Source organism: Triticum aestivum, chromosome 6D (assembly GCF_018294505.1).
Source record: "Triticum aestivum cultivar Chinese Spring chromosome 6D, IWGSC CS RefSeq v2.1, whole genome shotgun sequence".
In the NCBI taxonomy this organism is placed as follows: domain Eukaryota; kingdom Viridiplantae; phylum Streptophyta; class Magnoliopsida; order Poales; family Poaceae; genus Triticum; species Triticum aestivum.
Genome location: NC_057811.1, coordinates 461,998,146 through 462,018,457, shown reverse-complemented (window position 1 = coordinate 462,018,457; position 20,312 = coordinate 461,998,146). Strand labels below are relative to the sequence as shown.

The 20,312-nt window shown below is 41.6% G+C and overlaps 1 protein-coding gene across 4 annotated transcripts; it reads left to right on the top strand.

Annotated features, from left to right (window-relative positions):
* The first annotated feature begins 8,275 nt into the window (after positions 1–8,275).
* LOC123145910 (probable CCR4-associated factor 1 homolog 7) lies at positions 8,276–19,835 on the top strand. Of its 4 annotated transcripts, none has more exons than XM_044565427.1 (4): positions 8,276–9,337; positions 10,626–10,698; positions 15,625–19,390; positions 19,489–19,835. In XM_044565427.1, the coding sequence occupies exon 1, from the start codon at positions 8,373–8,375 to the stop codon at positions 9,240–9,242; it is 870 nt and encodes a 289-aa protein (XP_044421362.1). In that variant the 5' UTR covers positions 8,276–8,372; the 3' UTR covers positions 9,243–9,337; positions 10,626–10,698; positions 15,625–19,390; positions 19,489–19,835. The 4 variants fall into 4 exon arrangements, with proteins under 4 accessions (XP_044421362.1, XP_044421363.1, XP_044421360.1 ...); XM_044565428.1 differs by adding an exon at positions 15,530–15,574 and having other exon boundaries at positions 15,643–19,835; XM_044565425.1 differs by having other exon boundaries at positions 15,625–19,835.
* Positions 19,836–20,312: the final 477 nt, after the last annotated feature.

Here is a 20,312-nt window from a genome sequence, read left to right as displayed (position 1 = left end):
AGATTTTTTTTAGAATCAGGAGCGACCCAGATGTGTCGGGCCACACAGCGAGGGTGCGAACAGGATTTGGCCTTGACTAAAATTGGACGGAACTACCCTTTTAAAAAATGACTAGCCCCACCCTAGTTTTGTAATGGTCCCACCACTATTTGTAATTTTAGTCTTTTAACTCCTTGTAACTCTAATTTCTTCACCGTTTGATCGCAGTGGATGGACGGCCCGTAAAATCGCCAATCACTGTAACAGTTGCAATAATTATATAGTACCACCCTAGCAAATCCAGTTATTACTACTTCACAAATCCAATTACCTTTAAATGGGTCTGACATTCTTGCTCGTTATTGGAACCAGTCACTTTGTGTGCACTATCAACTACAGAAGCTCATTCACAGATTTCTCGAGAGAGCAGAACCAATCTATTAGGAGGTTAAAAAAAAACCACACTCGGCAAGGAAAGTATGTCAATTGTTGCACCGAATTTGCTTGGCTTGAGTTTATACAGAGGTAGCCCTTGAGCGGTTAATTCCGGTTCGCAGCCAAGTGTGCAGCTCGTCGATTATGAGGTTGCAGGTTGTTAGATAATAACGAGAAATAAACGAGACACGAGAGACACGGATTTTTACGTGAAAACCCTTGCGGGAGAAAACCACAGACGCACGAAGGCGCAATCACTATAAGGAGGAGTATTACAAGCACGAGACGACAGACCGTTTGAAGTGCGACTACATGGGGTATATAAGAGGGCAATACATGAGAGTCCTTGAAGGACAAGTAAACGAGTTGTACTCGTACGTGTCGGTATCAACGTAAAGGCCCACACCGTTTGTACTACGTCTAGTCCAATACGGTATAATTTGGATCACAATTTAACAATCTCCACCTTGATCCAAATTCCCTCCAGTAGTCGAAGAAAGTAAATAACTCCATCCAAATCAGCATAAACACCTTGTGCGTCAAAGTCCATAGGACTAGTGAGAAATACCAACTAAGCCTGAGCAAAGCTCAAACTTATTGGTCGGAACTGGCTTTGTCATCATGTCAGCAGGATTATCATGAGTACTTATCTTGCATACCTTCAAATTGCCTTCAGCAACAACATCTCGAATATAATGGAATCTGACATCAATGTGCTTTGTCCTCTCATGATACATTGGATTCTTTGTAAGATATATGGCACTTTGACTGTCAGAAAATATGGTAGGGCAAGATGAATCTCCACAAAGCTCGGTATACAAACCTCTCAACCAGATAGCTTCTTTGCATGCCTCAGAAATAGCCATATACTCGGCATCAGTAGTGGAACAAGCCACAATAGACTGCAAAGTTGCTCTCCAACTCACAGCACAACCACCAATGGTGAAAACATAACCTGTGAGTGATCTTCTCTTATCCAAATCACCAGCAAAATCAGAATCAACAAAACCAACAAGTCCATCTCTAGTTTTCCTAAACTGTAAATAAGCATTAGAAGTATCTCGCAGGTATCTGAAAATCCACTGAACTGCTCTCCAATGCTCTTTTCCAGGATTATCCATGTATCTACTGACAACACTCAACGCATATGATAAATCCGGACGAGAACAAACCATGGCATACATAAGTGAACCAACTGCACTTGAATAGGGAACTCTAGACATGTACTCAATATCTGCATCTGACTTAGGACATAAAGCTGATGATAACTTAAAGTGTGCAGCTAACGGAGTACTTACTGGCTTGGCATTATGCATATTAAAACGATGAAGAACTTTATCAATATATCCCTTCTGACTAAGATACACTTTTCCAGATGGTCTATCTCTGGATATTTCCATGCCAAGAATTTTCTTTGCTGCACCCAAATCCTTCATCTCAAATTCATTACCCAATTGCTTCTTTAGTTCATTAATCTCTGACATACTCTTTGCAGCAATAAGCATATCATCAACATAAAGGAGCAAATAAATAGTTGAACCTTTGACAGTTTTCAAATAAACACAACTATCATAATTAGACCTTTTGAAACCTTGAGAGAGCATAAAGATGTCAAATCTCTTGTACCACTGTCTAGGGGATTGCTTCAATCCATAAAGAGATTTCTTTAACTTGCAGACAAGCTTTTCTTTTCCAGGAATAACAAAACCTTCAGGTTGTTCCATATAAATATCCTCTTCTAATTCTCCATGTAAAAATGCAGTTTTAACATCCAATTGTTCAAGCTCAAAATCATGCATGGCAACAATACTGAGTAAAGTGCGAATAGAGCTATGCTTCACAACAGGAGAAAAGACTTCATTATAGTCAATACCTGGAATATGACTGTAACCTTTAGCAACTAACCTTGCTTTATATCTTGTCTCATCATTAGGAGAAACACCTTCTTTCCTCTTGAAAACCCACTTGCAACGAATAGGTTTCTTCTCTCTAGGTAATCTTACTAAATCTCAAGTGCCATTCTTTTCAAGTGATTCCATCTCATCATGCATAGCGGTCATCCACTTATTACTATCACCAGAAATAATAGCCTCGGAATATGAAGAAGGCTCAGCATTACCTTCAATTTCTTCCGCAACAGATAAAGCAAAAGAAATAATATTGCACTCTTCAAAGAACAATAGGCTGATTTGGAGTGGGAGTGACATTATCATCACTAACGACGGGTTCATCATGTGCATCAACAATTTCATTACCAGATGTATCACCTGAATCAATAACATGCTCCACCTGAACAGTAGACTGTTGAATAGTAGGCTGCTGTTCACTCTCAACAGGAACATTAGTAGATGGAACATCATGTAACATAGCAGATTCATTAAAGATAACATTTCTGCTAATAACAACCTTCTGGGTTTCAGGATTCCACAATTTAAAACCTTTAACACCAGACTTATAACCAAGAAAGATGCACTTAACATCCCTAGGCTCCAACTTTCCATTATCAACATGAGCATAAGCAGTGCAACCAAAAACTCTCAACTGTGAATAATCAGCAGGTGAACCAGACCATACCTCAATTGGAGTTTTCTTATTAAGAGCAATAGATGGTGAACGGTTAATGAGATAACAAGCAGTGGAAGCGGTCTCAGCCCAAAAACGCCTATGCAAACCTGCATTGGACAACATGCAACGGGCTATGGAAATAATGGTCCTGTTCATACGCTCAGCAACACCGTTTTGTTGAGGAGTATAAGGAACGGTGTAGTGTCTGACAATGCCTTCAGACTTGCAATAATTCTTAAATTGCTTAGAACAGAATTCCATACCATTATCAGTGCGAAGTATCTTTACCTTCTTTTCAGTTTGTCTCTCAATCATAATCTTCCACTCCTTAAAAGCTGAGAATGCTTCATATTTATGCTTCAAGAAATAAGGCCAAACTTTTCTCGAATAATCATCAATTATAGTCAGCATGTAACTAGCACCACCTAGTGACTTTCTGCGAGATGGTCCCCATAAATCAGAATGAACATAATCAAGAATACCTTCAGTTGTATGAGTCGAAGTGTTGAACTTCACCCTCTTGTGTTTGCCGAAGATACAATGCTCACAAAATTTCAATTTTCCAGGTTCATATCCATCAAGAAGACCTCTCTTATTTAACTCTGCCAAACCAAGTTCACTCATATGTCCAAGACGCATATGCCAAAGGTTAGCAGCATCACAATCAGAATTCTTTGAAATAACTGGAGTAGCGTTACCTGAAACGGTAGAACCTCGAAGGTAATAAAGACCATTGGTCGAACTCAAATCACCTTTCATCACAATAAGGGAACCTTTGGTGACTTTCAAAACACTATCTCCACCTGAATACTTGTATCCCTTTGCATCAAGGGCACTAACAGAGATAAGATTTCTCTTCATCTTCGGAATATACCGAACATCTGTCAAAGTTCTGATTATGCCATCAAACATCTTGATTCGAATAGAACCTATGCCTTCAATCTTGCATGGTGAATTATCAAAACCCAAAACGGAACCAGCAGCAGAAGTGGAATCAAAAGTATTAAACCAATCTCTATGTGGACACATATGAAAAGTGCATGCGGTGTCAAGTACCCACTCATCATTGGTCTCAGCACATCCAGCAATAACGACAAGAGCATCATCAGAACTATCATCACGAGCAACGTTAGTAGAATTTTCACCTTGTTTGTTACCTTTCCTCTTTTCTTTGTTGTGCAACTTGAAACACTCTGAGATGTCATGCCCGTCTCTCTTGCAATATCTGCAATATTTCTTGTCTCTGGATTGCGACCGACCCCTGTAGCCGTTCTTACTTTTGCCTCTGTTTCCATTATTGGAGTTCTTCTCCTTTGTCCTGCCACGAACAGATAATCTCTCGGCTTGGGATGAACTCGAACCATCATGAGGCACCATTAATTTCATCTTCTCCTTAGAGTTCAAAGCTTCATAAACTTCATTAAGCGTGAGAGTATCACGACTGTATAATATGGTGTCTCTAAAATTGGTATAAGAACTTGGCAGTGAACAAAGTAACATTAAAGCAGTATCTTCCTCTTCATACTTAACCTCCATTGCAGCTAGATCAGATATGATCTCTTTAAATTCAGAAATATGATTCAAAACATTACCTCCCTCGGGTAACCTGTGCAGGAATAATTTTTGCTTCAAATGCATCTTGCTGGTGAGATCTTTAGTCATGCAAATCCCTTCCAGCTTTAACCATAGAGCGGCGGCAGTTTTCTCGCTCAAAACTTCCTGCAAAATATTATTATGCAAATGGAGTTGAATCTGTGACAAAGCCTTACAATCAATTCTTTTCTCCTCATCAGTCCAGTCCTGAATTCTGTTCTTCTCAAAACTATCCAGTGCTTCGTCATAGTCGGACTGTGCCAACAACGCCCGCATCTTGACTTGCCATAGGGTAAACCTTGTGTCACGGTCCAGCAGCGGAAGATCATACTTCATGGATGTCATGAGTCGATTAAATCTGTGTACACAAAGTAGTGCAAGTCGAAAGAAATAATCCTTGATAGAATTAATTTGTGGAGCAAACAAAAAGTAGGGTAAATAGCACCTGGATAGACGCTGGGTGTGGACGTAGCAACCGGACAGAGAACAAAAATCTGATAGTAGATGGCTTCACGGGGGACAAGTACTAATTGAAGTAGTACTTAATCAATCAGATCTCCAGAGACGAGCTGCAACCTGCAACTGGTGCTGGTACTAGTAGTACGTCACGCCTAGCAGATCGCCTCTTGAACTCGACGTGTGGAGCAGCAGCAGCTTCGATTGAATCCTCGGGACTTGAAGCCAATACGAGCTGCGTACAGTACGCGAGGGGAGCAGCCAGCGGATCGATCGCCTCCAAACTTCTGTCGGTCTCGATTACTTGCAACGTCGCAGATAAAACACCCGTGTGGCAGTCCTTGTCTCGGACTCGGCGAAACGCGCGATGCGGTGGCGCACGCGAGTGAAACCCTAACTTCTCTCGTCTCAAATCTCGTATCTGTAACCTCAGCTCTGTATACCACTTGTTAGATAATAACGAGAAATAAACGAGACACGAGAGACACGGATTTTTACGTGAAAACCCTTGCGGGAAAAAACCACGGACGCACGAAGGCGCAATCACTATAAGGAGGAGTATTACAAGCACGAGACGATAGACCGTCTGAAGTGCGACTACATGGGTATATAAGAGGGCAATACATGAGAGTCCTTGAAGGACAAGTAAACGAGTTGTACTCGTACGCGTCGGTACCAACGCAAAGACCCACACCGTTTGTACTATGTCTAGTCCAATACGGTATAATTTGGATCACAATTTAACACAGGTTCCGATGCAGCCGCTTGCCTTGCCATTGAAAACCCTACTGTTTCTCTCCTTTCAAATCTGCCACCCAATAAGCATGCAAAAGGCCGAGAAATCTTTACGGTGATGCACAGCGATGTTATCAAGAATATGTAGCCATCACTCTAGCAGGGAATGAGTGCCATAGCTTGGTCGTAGGTAATTGAATTTCATCAGAAAAAAATCCCCAAACAGCAGCAGAAAAACAGAAGGTTGCAAATAAGTGTACCGTAGACTCAAACCGCATAATCCCGTTTGCTGATGGATTTGCTAATTTTTTGGCGCACAATGGATCAACCACCACTGCTAAATATGCCTCTTCTTGGCCAACATCTCGTTCATCTCGGCCAGCATCAGCCTTCGGCGTGCCATCCCCGACCACCACAACCTCCTCCTCCTCCTTTACCTCATCAACAAGATGCATCTTTTCTAAGGCCTTCTTCATGCTCGCATCACTTCACAAAAATTTCCTAGGTCAGCTAATTTGCATAAAGCATGAAATCTATAGAAAGTCCAATGTGTTATGCTGAAAAAATAACACATCAGAAATCTAGAAAGAATGACAGGTTTGATGTTTTAACTAACCGATTGCATTCAAAAGAAAAATGAATAACATAAAAGACTATTTACCTTCTTCGAGTAGTACAGAAGAACATAATATTCAGTATAGAGAGGGCGACGCATCACTCGTCGCCTTTTTTCCCGAGGGCTACAGCGCGCTTACGCCGGCCTGGACCACTTTACAAAGCTCAGAACTATACAAAGGCAAACTATGCGGTGGGATTAATAGAAAAGTAAAGGAAGGGAAAATTACAATCTCACAAATAGTTGATACAACATAGTGCTTCAATCCATAAGAGCCCTTCATTAATTTCATTTGAATACATGTTGGACCAAAATATATAAGATCATCAACAATCTTGCTAGCAGTAATGTGCAACTCCTCATAAACATCCCAGAAGAGCTTGGAGTTCCTTCGCTTCCATATATTCCACATGACCGCAATAAGCACAATAGAGTGAATATTGTTGAAATAATTTCTTCCCAGAGATCTTAGACTGAATCAACATTGAGTGGATGAAAACTTTAAAGTTCAGACTACAACAAGGCCGGGGAGGAGGAGCTGATTAACATATGAGCAATATTCTCTAATTCATCACAGAAAGGACAATTGGCTGATTGGCATATGCGCACTATGCAATCTCACCGTCTATTACCACTTTACCTATCAAATTGAGTATTTATATTACTATTAGCAGCAATAGGCAGTGTATATCAGGACCAATCAGCAGCATACATGTATCAGTAGCAGGATTATGAAGCAGTCAGCCACACCATGTTCTCATCACAACATGGCCAATAAAAAGAATCTACCCAGCACTGAATCAATAATATGACATACAGATTAGAGAAGAGCCAATAATATGGTAGGTGCACTTGATTTATGATTCTTCTACCTATTAGTGCTAAGCAAACAGCGCACTATGAAGGACCGTGGCATAGTGATGGCGACCAAAGCGGCATCACGGTGCTAGACGGGAGGCTGTGACATGTGAGGTTCCGGATGTGATGTAGCAGATAGATTTTGAAGAACGACCGCAACTGGATCATGACTTGGGGCGAGGGATCCGTGGTGGTCATTCTCGTCCACCACGACGGCTCTCCCCATCGCTCGTCCATGGCATCGGCAGCCTCCCAGTGCTTATCTATTTTGTTGGTCGCCTCCACCAACACGGCGTCCCTCCCCGTGCTCCTACCACGCCGCCACACACGTCCAACGCCGAATCTCTATCGCCTCTGTCAATCTCGATCTGGTGGGAAGTAATTGTGAGAGAAAACTGACCTGAGGGAGGGAGTACCGGAGCCGCCGCAGGACCAACAGTAGGTAGTCGCGCAGTCCCTATTTTCCCTTCTCTTCTCTCCATCCCACCTCGTCTACCTCCCTCTTCTCTTCCTCCGAGAAGACTGAGTCACCATGGCCATGGACCGCCACCGCCTCGGGCCTCCACTACACACCGCTGTGCTGGATCGCCTCGCCGATCTCCGCCGCTCCCCACCTCCCGCAGCCCTTCCACCGACGGGAGCGCCGCCGCTCGATCTGAAAAATGTCGAACCTTATTTTTTTCCGAATTCATCAAGGATTGCGGGTTGAATAGGCAAAACAGTAGGGTCTTTTATGCGAAAAGTGCACGACGTACGCCCAGAAGCAATCGCTGGTTTATTAGTAGGTAAAGATAAAGATGTATTATAGCCCGTAGCAACGTCCAGATGTTCTCCTATTTTGATTTATGAGCGTTATTTGTAAGGCAACCTTCACCTCTGCTTCAAATTTGAAGCGGCATACCGGTAGGTGAGAGGGTCATCCCCAGCCGTCCATCCGGAGCTGGAGTTTGCATCCCAGCCGTCGATTCGCGATAGAGGCGACGCCGCACCAGCGAGCGCGTCCTCTGGCTGGCTGGCTGGCTGGCTGGCCACCACGCACCCCACCACCCCCTCCCCCGGGTCTAAAAAAATCCAGAGCCTTCCCCCATCCCACCCACCATCCCAATCCGACCAAACCCTAGGAAATCTGCCGGCCATGGCGATGTCGGATCTCGCGGCCGCGGTGATCTCCAAGGCCAACGGCGGCGTGGACGGCGAGGAGCCGGTGGAGATCCGGGAGGTGTGGGCGGACAACCTGGAGGCGGAGTTCGCGCTGATCCGCGACGTCGTCGACGAGTTCCCCTTCGTCGCCATGGACACCGAGTTCCCGGGCATCGTCTGCCGCCCCGTCGGCGCCTTCCGCTCCCCGGCCGACTACAACTACGCCACCCTCAAGGCCAACGTCGACATGCTGCACCTCATCCAGCTGGGCCTCACCTTCTCGGGCCCCACGGGCGAGCTCCCTGCCCTCGGCGCCGGACGCCGCCGATGCGTCTGGCAGTTCAACTTCCGGGAGTTCGACGACGAGCGCGACATCTTCGCCACGGACTCCATCGAGCTGCTCCGCCACAGCGGCATCGACTTCCGCCGCAACGCCGAGCGCGGCGTCGACGCCCGCCGATTTGCCGAGCTGCTCATGTCCTCGGGCGTTGTGCTCAACGACGCCGTCTACTGGGTGACCTTCCACGCGGGATACGACTTCGGCTACCTGCTCAAAATCCTCACCTGTAACAGCCTCCCGGACACACAGGCTGGGTTCTTCAAGCTGATGAAGATATATTTCCCCACTGTCTATGACATCAAGCATCTCATGAAGTTCTGCAACAGCCTGCACGGCGGGCTGAACAAGCTCGCCGAGTTGCTCGATGTGGAGCGTGTTGGAGAGTCACATCAGGCCGGGTCCGATAGCCTGGTCACGTCTTGTGCGTTCTGGAAACTCAAGGATTCCTTCTTTGCTGGATCAACCGAGAAATATGCAGGCGTGCTGTATGGGCTCAATGCAGAGAATGGTGTCAGTGCACATTGATGGATGATGCTCCCTTTGCATAGCTCTGTGAATGGGTTGATTTAGGACATAAAGAGGTGGCGAGTGAGTTAGCAGGCAAAATGATGACCAACTATGTAGGTTGAGCTTGTCTCACTCAATTAGTCAATTCCATTTTGTTGGATGTAATTTGAACGTAGTGTTTTTCAGTTATTCCCATTGAACTAGTGTTTTCTACTTATGCTGTTAGCTTTCTCTTACATATTACATAAATAGAAAAGTATCACCTTTATATCTCCTGTTTGACCAATAACTTCAGTCCAGTTCAATATGGCAAAAAGACTCTTTTGTCATTGATATGTTTAGAACCTATATGTAGGTAATAATACATCTAAGGTTTCAGAAACATACACTTTATAACACTAGAGAAAATGCTACCATCCATGTCCTGATGTTCACATGTATATTCCTCAAGGCTAATATTTTAATTACCCAGTCAATATGCAAGTAGTAACCACTGTCCTTCTGGAGAATGCCACCACATAATTTGCAATGAGAATAAGTGTGAATCTCCATTTAGATCTCAGTAATTATTATGCAAAGTATTTTCTGATGCTGTCAGCAAGATAGCATGACTTTGGTACCCATAATAGCAATTTGTAGATATGTTCACTTGATTGAAAAATGTGTTGTTGATGGAATTTTCTTGGCTAAAGTGTTCTGTTATCTACTCACGAGTTCTCTAATATCTACTTCCTGCCTTGTGCTGGCCGATCAATTTCATGCGTGACTTCCTGCAATTTTTTTTACTACGCTGTTATTGCAAAAATATTCCAAATTTGTTCATCCTGTTAATTTTTGTTCACCTGTACCAAGTACAGATTATGCACAGGAGTTAAAGTCCCAGTAATTTAATTTCATCCTGGACATGTTTTTTCATGATGCGATGCTGATCAAAACGAATATCTGTCTTAAGCTATTGCTGCTGATGCTAATTACCTTGTTCTCCTGCGAGACTTGGATTTGATATCTACTCCAAACTATATTCAAGAGATATGCATTAGATTCATTTACTTCGTTTTCCAACAGCCCAATAAGTAGGAGAGTTCTCATCGCAAGTTACACATCCTTTGACACATTCTCCTGCTTTGAAACCTGTACTATTGGACTGTTGATTGCTTTGGTGCTAACACACTCTTCTCCTTACTGAGTTATCTTCGGATGTTTAAGTGTGTCTTTTGGAGGTAAACGGCAGGACTGGTGGCTTTGCATAATTAAGGGGTATAGTTTGCCAGTGTTGCTGTTTGCATCCGGTCAAAGAAAAAATGGAGACAGTATCTACATTTAGCAATTAAATCTCCATTTACCCTTTTTCACCTGATATACTTACATGCTCACTTTTGTAGCTCTTCCTTATTGTTGCAGGTTCTAGCAGATGATCTCCTGGAAACTAGGCTTAGCTCGAATCAGTTGCATCCAAGCTTTATATATTGTGAAGGTTAGAAGATCTATCCTAATTCGCTTAAACTTGTTATATTCATTGTGAGCATACTTGCTTTAATTTTTTCTCCGAAGCATCTTCACTTCATCGGTTCATTAAAAGAGCTAGTCTAACCGAACTCTGTAAGGGACTAAGGGGACCTTGCAAATTACAGACTGCTGAAACTTGACAAGTTTGGTTAGCGAGAAATTTTGCAAAATTAATCTTCCGTGTTCTTCATGATGGTGCCTGTGCACATTGATGATGATGCTCTATTTGAATTATAGCTCTGTGAACGGATTAATTTATTACAAAAAGAGGTAAATGAGCTAGCGGGCAAAATGATGACCAATTATGTAGGCTAAGCTTGTCTCACTCAATTCCATTTCGTTCGATGTAATTTGAATGTAGTGTTGTTCAGTTATTCCTGTTGAACTAGAGTTTTCTACTTATGGTGTTTAGCTTTCTCTACACATGAATTAAACAGAAAAATATCACCTTCATATCTTAGTCAGGGACTCCTCTGTTTGAATGACAACATCAACACCTTTAGTCCAATTTAATGTGGCAAAAGTTGACGATTTTTTGCTCTTTCGTCATCGATATGTTAAGAACCTATATGTAGGGAAGCTTGCTGTATCAGTAGACTGGGGTGACTGCACATCTGTGCATGGTTTTTGAGTCGCTGATTAGTCGCTGTATAGTCGCCGACTAATCGCCAAGTCGTTTTCTAGAAATCAGGGCGACTCGCGACTATACAGCGACTTATGGCGACTATACAGCGACTTGGGTCGACTAATCGCCGCGCCGCAGGGCTGGCGGCGACTTGACTAGTCGCGACTCAAAAACCATGCATCTGTGTAAGGTTTCAGAAACATACACTTTATAACATTACAAGAGAATTACCCTAAATGTTCTAATTTTGAGGGAATGTTCTGATGTTAACGAGGATATTCCTCACAGCCACTCTTTTAATTACCCAGCCAATATGAAAGTTAATGTAACACTGTCCTGGAGAACGCCACTACATAATTTGGAGTGAGAATGAGTGTATCCTATGATTCCATAATGCCATTTTTAGCTATTTATTATATGGTAATTTCCATTCAGATGTCAGTAATTATTATGCGAAAGGATTTCTAATGCTGTTGAAAAGATGATAGAATTATTTGGTATCTGTAACAACAGTTCATAAATATAACCACTTGATGTAATAATGTATTGTTATGGACTTTTTTTTTTGGCTAAACTGTTCTGTTCCTCAGTAGTTCTAACATGTACTACCTCCGTTTCAAAATATATGACGTTTTGGTAGGCTAGCTAGTCTACCAAAACGTCATATATTTTGAAACGGAGGTAGTATTTTCTGCCAGGTGCTGACCGATCAATTTCATGTGGGTGTTTCTGTAAAAAAATCCTGCACTGATTCAAGTTAGAGATAATTCATTTTGATATTGCACACGGTATTTCAAATGCATTCATACTGTTATAGTGTTATATGTTCACATGTATCAAGTACAGATCATGCACAGAACTTGAAGTCCCAGCAATTTAATTTCATCCCGGACAGATTCGGATCAGTATTAGTAGATCTGTCTTCAGTATTAGTAGACATGTTCACACGTCTGCTCTTTCTAGCCCTCTCTTGTCAGTCATGATTGCATCGACCAAATATTGTCCAATTCCCATTCCATCCCAACCTCTGATCCCCATTTCGTCCCTTTGCTGATTCCTCATGATGTTACGAGAGAGCGTGGCCTATGGGTCAGTCGCACCAGACGACGATGACGGTCGGCATAGCTAGTCGACTGGTTGCATGTTGTGATCCTGGTGGTCCATCGGTAGTTCCTGGTGTCTTCTATGCATAAAATTCATATCCCTACTGCGCAGACACAACAAAATAATGCATAAAATGGGATTACTTAATTCCAAGGTAGACAAGTAAAATGAGAAATATGCTACCCATCCTTTGCTTACGCCTTGCTCCTTATAAAGACTTGGGTAGTACCGTAGTAGGCAGTGACATGAAGCCTTGCTCCTTATAAAGACTTGGGTAGTACCGTAGTAGGCAGTGACATGAAGTGTTTCATCACCCGGTAGGTCAATAGATAAGAATCCATCAGTTATGAGCTTGGTCAAATTCAGCAATTCACAGTTGTGGATGACTGGATGGATGGAATGTTCAAGGCCATTTATTATTAGCGGAATTCCAAGCCATTGTGATTATCTCTATCCTAAAAGCCCAGGCTAAAAGCAACAAGTATGTCTCCCTGGTCAGCCTTTGGTCAGGTCAGGTGCATCCTTGCGACCTTGCCTTCCTTGGCATCAGTGATGTGAATCAGTCTTCTCTGATTCACGCGCCATCCCAGCAAGAAAGAAATAGTAATACCCCATGGATGCTTCCTAGATGCCATGAGAGCGTGGCATATGAGACTCTGAGAGCACCCTGCCCAAGAAAGAAAATATTGCATCGATGCTCTGAGAGTATCCCAGCCAAGAAGGAAAAGATCATTGATGCTTTCTAAAGATTGGATGAGTATGAGACTGTCACAGCAGTAGATATTGAGAGAGAGTAGCCAATGTGGTGGAGTAAGAGGGAGAGGCAGGACGGTTAGCTGAACCCGAGAGTGCATGTGGTGGTTCCAGAAATGCATCGATAATTCCTAATGCCTTCCATGCCAATTCCCAATCATATAGCTAGTGTATAGAGACACAAAAGCACCATATAGTCATTAGAAGACTTAGGGATGCCTGGCTACATATTTTGAAGATGGAGAAGTAAAAAGAGATGTAAGCTATTCCTCTTTTGCTTAGGGATGCCCGGCTTCTTATAGAAGACTTGGTGCTAGACAGTGGCATGCAGTCATTACTCCTTTGGTAGGTCAATAGCTAACAATTTCTTGATCATGTGCTTGGTCCTGGGGTAGGCCTTAGGATATGGAACCTTAATCAATTCTTTAACCAAACAATGATTTCTTTTGCTTTTTTATCATTGAAAAGAAAGATTTGTATTGCTCTTTTGACTTAGTAGCAAGATCAAGATGGTCCACCTAATCAATGCATTTTACAGTTACAAAAGTTCATGAAAATAAATAACAATGGTTGTCATTCCGTCCCCAAAGAGAAACGAAAAACAAGCTAAGTAGAGCCAACATTCTCTAGTTTCATCGAGTTCCAGAGATATTGAAGATTAATAACTACAGCACCTGGAGACAAGAAGTCTTAAAAGAGAGAAAATATATCTCATACATCACCGACGTTATAAGATCCACCTCATGTGGCTCTTCCAAAAGTATGAAGCCTTGCAGAATTCTCTCATATTCGTCTCTTTACTAGCCACAATGGTGATCTGCCACAATAACATAACCGTCATCTCTCTGTTATGGATTAATCGCTTGTCATAACAAGGGCAAAAATTCACTGTGCTCAAACCCTTTCTGCTAAGCAATGAAGGGCAATGCACTATTATCGGTCTAATTTGCAGTTATATATATATATATATATATATATATATATATATATATATTTGCCTTATGAGCTGAATTGTTGTTTAATACCAGTTTCAAAGCTCTGAGAAGGACCATTTTGTTTGAAAGCTAACATTAGCACTTAGAGCCCAGTTCAATGTTGTATCGTCACGGCAAACAAGTACTTTTTTTTGCTCTTTTGACATCGAGATGTTTTAGAAGATATATGTGACCGCACCTAAACTCTGAGAATTGTACACTATAACAATAAAAGAGAAAGCACCTTGTTTTAGAAGCTATATGTATTTACTTAGGATGTCAATATAAAGGAAATAATTTCTAATGCTGCCGACAAGATAACATGATCTGGTATCCGTAATAGCAGCCCATACATATCACCACTTGATTGAAAAATGGAATTTTTACGTTTTTTTTTGGCTAAACTGTCCTGTTCCTAATTAGTTCTAATATCTATTTTCTGCCTGGTGCTGGCCGATCAATTTCATGTGGGAGTTTCTGTAATTTTTTTCCTACACTGATTTCAGTTGGAGATAACTCTTTTGATATTGCACACAATATTTCAAATTCATTCATACTTTTTAGAGTGTTATATATGTTCACATGTATCAAGTACAGATCATGCTCAGAACTTCAGTCCCGGCAATTTAATTTCATCCTGGACATGTTTTTCACGATACGGATCAGTATAAGTAGATCTGTCTTCAGCCATTGCTGCTGGTGCTAATTAACTTATTCTCCTGCAACACTTGGATTTGTTATATACTTTTCTAAACTTTATTCAAGAGATATGCATTGGGTTCATTTAATTTCTTGTTAACAAGCAAATAAGCAGGAGTCTTGCAAGTTATATCCTTTGACACATTATTCTGCTTTGAAACCTATAAGACTGTTGTTGATTGCTTTGGTGTTTACAGCCTCTTCTCTGGTTATATTCTGTTGCTTAAATGCGTCTTTTGGAGATAAATGTAGGATTGTTGGCGCTACATAATTAAGGGGTGTAATTTGCCAGGGTTGCTGTTTGCATTCAGTAAAAAAAACATGGAGACAGTATTTTCTGAATTCTACATTTAGCAATTAAATCTCCATTTAAACAGAAGAAAGCTAGGCTTGGCTCGAATCACGTTGCATCCAAGCTTTAAAAATTGTCAAGGGTTAGTCCATCTTTCCTTCGCTTCGGCTTGTTTTATTCATTGTGAGCACAGTTGGTTTAATTTTTTTTCTGGAGGGTCTTTACTTCGTTGGTTGATTAAGAGAGCTAGTCTTAACAGAATTCTGTCAAGTGACTTATCAAGTACAAATAACTAAAGCTTGACAAGTTTGGGTAGCAAGAGATTCACAATATAATCTTCCATGTTTTGCAGGTATGCCCGACACGGTACTTATCTAGCATGTCATTCTTGAAGCAGGTGCATTTCTGACGTTATTTTGCCAATCTGTGCATATTTTTTTACTGAAGGTGGCTACACTGTGTCAGTGGATCAACATGAACCCCTCCATGTCATTGTTATCACCGAGGTGCCAGCAGCAACGATCTCCAACAACTAGGTGATTGGTTTTTTAACTGTGAGCTTGTGAAATAGCAACATGTGTAGTGTGGTTTTCTAAGGACGACTGGAAGACATTTCTATTACTGATCTCTACACAGATATCTCTTATCAGCAAGTGGCACATGTCTGCTTTAACTCTCTAGCCTCTTTCGCCAGTTATGATTGCATCGACCAAATATTGTCCAATTCCCATTCCATCCCAACCTTTGATCCCCTGTTCATCCCTTTGCTGATTCCTCATGATGGCACGAGAGAGCGTGGCCTATGGGTCAGTCGCACCAGATGCTGATGACGGTGCCATAGCTAGTCGACCGGTTGCATCTTGTGATCCCGGTGGTCTATTGGTAGTTCCTGGTGTCTGCTATGCCTATGCCTATGCCTATCAAATTCATATCCCTACTGGGCAGAGACACAACAAATAATGCATAAAATGGAACTGCATAATTCCAAGGTAGACTAGTAAAACGAGAAATATGCTACTCATCCTTTGCCTACTTCTTGCTTCTTATAAAGACTTGGGTAGTAGGCAGTGACATGAAGTCTTTTGTCATCTGGTAGGTCAATATATAAGAATCCATCAGTTATGGGCTTGGTCCTCTGGTAGGTTAGCGGCTACAACAGCTTTATCATTCCCTCGAACAAGATGATTTTGCTCATGTCGTTGTTTGCGTCTAATCAAAGAAAACTGAAGGGGACAACATCTTCTCAATTGTACATTTAGCCCTTTTCACATGACTCGTTTACATGCTCTGGGCTTTTGGCACATTATCTCTCCTGCAAAAGAATTAAGCTTAGCTTAATCTATTTGCTTTCAAGCTTTAGATATCAATTTTAGACCAATTTATTTTTCCTAATATGCTTCAACTTGTTGTATTCATTCTGAGCATAGTTGGTTTATTTTTTTATAGGTTTGTCCTTTGTCAGTTTATAAGCGAGCTAGTCTAATAGAAGGCTGTAAAGAGAGTGTATGTCCTGAGCTATTGCTGCTGATTCTAATAAACTTAATTTGTATCTACTTCTCCAAACTATATTCAAGCCATTGGATTCACTTATTTATTTGCCAATAACTGAATAAGCAGTAGAGTTTTCTAACTGCAATTTACATTCTTTGCTGCAAAATCTAAACAGGTTTAGGGCAATGTTATTGCTTCTGCATTCTACTAGTCATTTTGATTGCAACCTAGAATATTAGACTGTTGATTGCTTTGGTACTTAGTCTCGTATTATGACCGGGTTATGCCCAGTTGCTTGAATGTGTCTTTTGGAGATAAAATGCCAGATCATTCAGCACTGATGGCTTGCATAATTAAGAAGGTTATGGAGCTGTAATTTACCTTGTTGTTTGCATTGATTCAAAGAAAAATTCGAGGCAGTATCTTCTCAATTTAAGCCCCTTCTCACCTGATTCATTTACATGTTCTAGCAGACATGACAATCTCATGCGAGAGAACTAGGCTTAGCTCGGATCAGTTTGCATCCAAGCTTTAGATTATATATATAAAGGTTAGACCATCTTTCGGTTCCATTCAACTTGATATGAGTATAGTTGGTTTAATTTTTGAATCGTCTATCCTTCGTTAGTTTATTAAGAGAGCTAGACTGATAGAAGTATGTAAAGAGTTTACCAAGGTCCAGTGGGCCATTCTCGAAGTGGGTGCAACCAATGGTGCTCTACTCATCCCGCCAAGCTGTGTGCATGATTTCACTTGGTAATGCAGTTTCAATGGATCAATAGGACCATCATTGTACTGACTCTGACCGTGGCAATGCTGATCACCAGCAGTAAGGCCTACTATCTGCAACGACGAGCTAGGTTTTCTCTCGTCTAGTGTGGATGCTAAGGACGACATTTCTGATATTTATGCATGATATCCCAAGCCATTTTGGTAGTGGAATTCCAAGCCATTGTGATCGTCTGTCTTACAAGCCAGGCTAAAAGCAAACAAATACTTGCTGTATGTCTATCTGGTCAGCCTTGGGTCAGGTCAGTTAGGGATGCAGATGATCTCTACTAGATGCATCATTGGCATCATCCTCCGGTTCACGTTCCAGATGGGCAAGAAAGAGCATTCCAGCCAAGAAAGAAAGTGTCAGAGCAGTAAAGATCGAGGGAGAGTACAGAGTAGCTAGATCCAAAACCCCCAGGAACAGTAACGTTCGTGTATGTGCTAACTTAGCACACAGTCAGGCAGCTGGATTGATCCTTGCGCCTCTACACGTGAAGCTATCTTCGCTTGGTCATCATACAGCTACCGTGCCTTGTTGATCGTAGCACGTACGTATACTGCTGGTGTAGATCGATCTACAGGGGCTTGTCGCTCCTGGCTTTTTTGCTTAACTCTAACAGGCACAACGGCTGGCTGAACCCAAGAGTGCACGTTGGGATTCCACAGTTGCACCCATAATTCCTAGTGCCTTCCGTGCCCATTCCTAATCATATACCTAGTGTGTAGAAACAAAAGCACCATATAGTCATTAGAGACTTACGGTTGCCCTGCTAGATATTTCGAAGATGGAGAAGTAAACAAATGGGAAATAAGTTATCCCCCTTTTGCTTAGGGGTGGCCGGCTTCTTATAGAAAGACTTGGTGCTAGACAGTGACATGTAGTCATTAGTCCTTCGGTAGGTCCATAGCTAAGAATCCCTTGATCATGTGCTTGGTCCTTGGGTAGGTCAGTGAATATGAAACCTTTATTAATTATGTAACCAAAATACTGAATTATAGTGAATACAGATATTGAAATGAATAACTACAGTACTTGGAGACAAGAAGTCTTATGAGAGAAAATATATCTCATACATCACCGAGGCTATAAGAGCCACCTTATGTTGCTCTTCCAAAAGTATGAAACTTTGCAAAATTCTCATATTCGCCTCTTTACTACAACGGAGATTTGCCACAATAACATAGCCTTAACCTCTATTAAGAATTAACTACTTCTCATAACAAAGGCAGAAATTCACTCTGCTCAGAACTTTGTCCGAAGAGCAACACACTCTTATCAGTCTAATTTATAGTTTTTTTTTTGCCTTCTGAGCTGAATTGTTGTTTAATACCACCTTCAAAGCTTTGACAAGGACCCTTCTGTCTAAATGCTAACATTAGCACTTAGAGCCCAGTTCAATGTTGTATCGTCAGTGCAAAAAGTGTTTTTTTCTCTCTTTTGTCATAGGTATGTTTAGTAGAACCTATATGTGACGTCACCTAAGCACCGAGAATTGCACACTAAGAATGAACCTCATGAACGCTGCTCTTTTACCTAGGTCGTCAATATAAAGGAAATGCCTTAAGTGCATCCTTCTGTAGGATGCATGACACTACATACGTAATTGGGAATGAGAAAAATGTATCATCTTTTCTCTTTGATAATTAGGATTATCTACCCTTTTTAGATCCATATCTTTGGTAATCGGCATTGTGGTTCCAATCTCCGCATCTCAGTAATTATTATGCAAGGTGCTTTCTGATGTTGTTTTTGAGCTAACATGATTTTGGAATCCGTAATATTTGATTGTTGATTCTTTGGTGCTAATGAGCTTTTCTCCTCATTTGGTCACAGTCAATTGTTTAAATGTGTCTCCAGGAGGGAAAATGTAGGACTGATGGCTTTGCATAATCCAGAAGGTTATTGAGGGGTTTAATTTGTCAATGTTGTTGTTTGCATCCAGTCAAAGTAAAACATCGAGACAATATGTTCTTAATTCTACATTTAGTAATTAAATCTCTGGTTATCCCTTTTCACCTCATTCACTTATACGTGTACTTTTGCAGCTGATCCTTATTGGTGCAGGTTTTAGGAGATGGTCTCCTGGACTTATGGAAGAAAACTAGGCTTAGCTCAAATCAGTTTGCATGCAAGCTTTCAATCTTGTGAAGGCTGGACCATCTTTAGTAATTAAGTTCAACTTGTAATATTCATTGTGAGCATAGTTAATTTTCTTTCTGAAGGATCTTTACTTTTTCGGTTGATTAAGAGAGCTAGTCTAACCGAACTAAGTCATGATTTCGCAAAAAGAAAAAGAACTAAGTCATGGGGCCTTACAAAGTACATAACGCTGAAGTTTAAATTTTTTGGTTAGTCCGTATTCTACAAAATAATCTTTCCATGTTTGCAGGTATGCCCGGGACAGTTCTTGTCTAGGCCATTCATGAGGCCGGCGGGTGTATTACTGGCATTCTACTACTAATCTTGAGTTATGCATGTTTTCCCCCACTCAAATAGGACGTATTGTGTCAATGGGTCAACATGACTCATTGCGTAGTCATCTCCATTGCCAAGGTACCAGCAACATTGGTCTGCAGTAACAAGGCCATCACTTTTTCAACTGTGCAATGTTTGTAAAATTGTAAAATGGGGTGGCATTGATATGATGAAATCGCTATGCGGACAAACTGATAAAGAAAGCTGGCAAATCTAGAGGCTCTCCAGCCAACACCATAGACTTCTCTTGTCCTATTTTGACAACCTTCACTACGAATAGCAAATTTGCCACCATCCCAATTCCATCCAAGCCTCTTGACCCCCACGTCACCTGAGCCAAACAAACAAATATCACTATGCTGCATGCTCAAGATGGCACGGTAGCACGGCTAAA